This window comes from Rhinopithecus bieti, unplaced genomic scaffold, assembly GCF_001698545.2.
Source record: "Rhinopithecus bieti isolate Rb0 unplaced genomic scaffold, ASM169854v2 scaffold_13351, whole genome shotgun sequence".
NCBI classification, from domain to species: domain Eukaryota; kingdom Metazoa; phylum Chordata; class Mammalia; order Primates; family Cercopithecidae; genus Rhinopithecus; species Rhinopithecus bieti.
Genome location: NW_016807514.1, coordinates 3213605 through 3216725, shown reverse-complemented (window position 1 = coordinate 3216725; position 3121 = coordinate 3213605). Strand labels below are relative to the sequence as shown.

The following is a 3121-nucleotide window of genomic DNA, read 5'->3' as shown; positions in this document are numbered from 1 at the left end:
AAAAAAAAAAAAAAAAAAAAAAAAAAAAAAAAGGAAAGGAAAGTAAAAGCAGCCTGTAATCCCAGCACTTTGGGAGAATGAGGCGTGAGGATTGCTTGGACTCAGGAGTTTGAGACCAGCCTGGGCAACATGGCGAGGCCCTGTCTCTACAAAAAATACAAAATATTAGCCAGGCATGGCGGCTTGTGCCTGTGGTCCCAGCTACTCTGGAGGCTGAGCTGGGAGGATCGCCTGAGCCTGGGAGGTGGAGGCTGCAGTGAGCTGAGATCACACCATTGCACTCCAGCCTGGGTGATGGAAAAGAAGTAGGAGCCTACTGGAGTTCGCCTCCCTGACTCTGGCCTCCCCCTCCTCTTCTCAGCATGGACTTGACTGCACCAGACCCCAGGCCAGGCTCCTCCCCTCCAGGGTGCCCCTGCACAGGTCGGGGTGGAGACCAGCATGTGTACTCAGTCATCCGTCCTTGGGGTGGACACTGCTGTTACCCTCCCTTTATAGATGAGGAAACTGAGGCACAGAGAGGTTTAGTTTCACATCAGTGTGAAAGCAGCAGCCCAGCCTCCCAGGGTTGGTCTTGGATGCACCCATGAGGCCTAGGCAGAGCTTGGCACCAAATCCAAATGTCTGGGGTTCAAGCCCCAGCAGGTCTTACAAAAACGAAAGCATGTACCTCTAGGTTTCCCAAGGGACATTTCTTTTGTGCTGGATAATTTATGGCTGGACACTCACATCATCGTCAAGCCAGAAATAGCCTGGGCTGGGCTGAGAGTTGGGGGAGGCCCCCAGACCCAGGCAGTGGGGCTGGTGCAGGGGCCCGCACGGGGTAGGGTGCGATGCAGGCACAAGGCTGGTTTCAATCGAGACCTTGGCTCCGAAAATCTCTCCAAGTAGAAGGCATGGCGCCCAGTAAGTATTTTTATGCAGAAATATGAGAACTATTCCACCTATGCAGCATAAAACTGCTTCTATAAACTGAGGTGAAGGCAGACGAGGGGGCGCGGGCTGGACCCCCCGTGGCCCTGCTGGCCCGAGGCTTGGCCGCCTTGGCCTCCTGTGGAGGCGCCGGGCCCTGCTGTCCCACCTGGGATGCCCGCATGCTCTTTTACATGAAGAAGGACGCCGGGCTTGCTGCTCCGCTCACAGCCGTTGTTTGATGGAGCCTCATCTGATCCTAGAAGAATGAGCTCCCTACAAGCAGACCCCCGAGGCTCTGAGGCTCTGGGGCTCTGGCCACCCGCTGGGCGAGGTTTCCGGGAGCAGGGGCACAGGCGTGGAAGGTGGCCCTGGTGGCGGAGGCTCTTCCCAGGATGGCGAGGGCCATTTCGCTGCTGCTTCCTCCCACTTCAGCTGTGTGAGTCACGGATCTTCAGGGAGAACTTGGGGCCAAGTGACCGGCCAGGAATGCTGGCTGCTGAGAGGGGCTGCTGCAGACAGTGACCAGGAGGGTCACAAGCCACACAGTGCCCGGGAGGGAGGGTGCAGGCGCAGCCTGCCAACCACACCCCTCAGCCCTGTCTCCCTGCAGGAGCTCACGAGGCGGTGTGGCTGGCCGCGCTGAGGTCTGGGGCACCCTTAGGACAGGCACACCTGGACAAGAAGATGTGAGCGAGGCTTTAGGGCCTGCTAGGCTGGCTTAAGGGACAGGAAAGGGCAGTCCAGACCAAGGCTCACCAGACTCCGGCTTGGGAGGGGCTGGCCCTGCCTGCCCGCCCCAGGGGCCTGGAGGGTCGGAGTTGGGGCTCCCCTGAGTGGGACAGCCGGGTCAGGGGACTGTGAGGATTCAGGGGCGGCAGGTGGGGCTCAGGTCTAGAGTGGAGAGGCCTCGGAATTTGGGGAGGCAGTGGTGGTGCCATCTGTGCAAATCCTGGAGACAGCCCCCAGGGGACTTGGGGCTGCGTGTGGTGGGCAGAGCCGGGCAGAGACATGGCAGGGACTGAGCTCGCATCGGCCAAGGCAGGTGACAAGGGCTGGCATATGAGGCGCATTTGGGGATGATTCGGGACATCTCATCAAACCTGGGACATTTACCTGCATGCGGAAGGTGGTGGCGCACAGCCCACCCCTGCTAAGTTGTGGATCTGGGCTCACCACAGCCTCTCAGATCTGCCCTGTGCTCCTCGACCCAGGAACCTGCGGCCTGTGTCCTCCCCAAGCAGCACCCCAGGCTCAGATCCCAGCTGTGGGGCCGGGAACCTCAGCTGTCAGCTGGGCCCTCTTCAAAGGCCCTCAAACTCAAAGTGCCAGGCATTTGTACAGTGGGGACCCCCACGCCCGACCCCCATTTACCGAGCCTTGGGGTGCAGGGCTGTGGCAAGAAGGACCCGGTGGCTGGCAGCACCCCAGGGCCTCCCAACGCTGTCAAGACTGTTCCCTTACTCTGGCACTGAGATGCACACTGTGCTGCACAGGAGGGTTTGATGTGCACACCGCTCGCTGCATGGGAGGGTTTCATGTGCACACTGCTCGCTGCATGGGACACGCACACTGTGCTGCACAGGAAGGTTTGACGCGCACACTGTGCTGCATGGGACATGCACGCTGCACTGCATGGGAGGGTTTGACGTGCAGATGGTTCACTGCAAGGGAGGGTTTGACGCGCACACTGCTCACTGCACAGGAGGGCTTGACGCACACACCTCGCTGTACGGGAGGGTTTGACGTGCACAGTGCGCTGCACGGGATGGTTTGATGCGCACACTGCCCGCTGCACGGGAGGGTTTGACACGCACACCGCGCTGCACGGGAGGGTTTGACGTGCACACCGCGCTGCACGGGCGGGTTTGACGTGCACACCGCTCGCTGCACGGGAGGGTTTGACGTGCACACCGCTCGCTGCACGGGAGGGTTTGATGCGCACACCGCACTGTACGGGAGGGTTTGATGCGCACACCATGCTGCATGGGAGGGTTTGATGCACACACTGCGCTGCACGGGAGGGTTTGACATGCATATCGTGCTGCATGGGACACGCACATTGCACTGCACAAGACGGTTTGATGCGCACACCGCGCTGCACGGGAGGGTTTGAGGCACACGCCGCGCTGCATGGGAGGGTTTGAGGCACACGCCGCGCTGCACGGGATGGTTTGATGGGCACATCACGCTGCACGGGAGGGTTTGA

At 60.3% G+C, this 3121-nt stretch overlaps 1 protein-coding gene across 11 annotated transcripts in view; it reads right to left on the bottom strand.

The window, feature by feature from the left end:
- The window catches only part of MORN1 (MORN repeat containing 1), a 76229-nt gene that overhangs the window by 34970 nt on the left and 38138 nt on the right, over positions 1–3121 (bottom strand). The window contains exon 11 of one of the 11 annotated variants that reach the window (XM_017882467.1): positions 879–1587. The exons of the other annotated variants lie outside the window; for them this stretch is intronic. Coding sequence (XP_017737956.1) covers positions 1367–1587 — 221 coding nt within the window. The 3' untranslated portion in view covers positions 879–1366. Of the gene's footprint in view, positions 1–878; positions 1588–3121 lie in introns of those variants that run through there. 11 annotated transcript variants of the gene reach the window in all.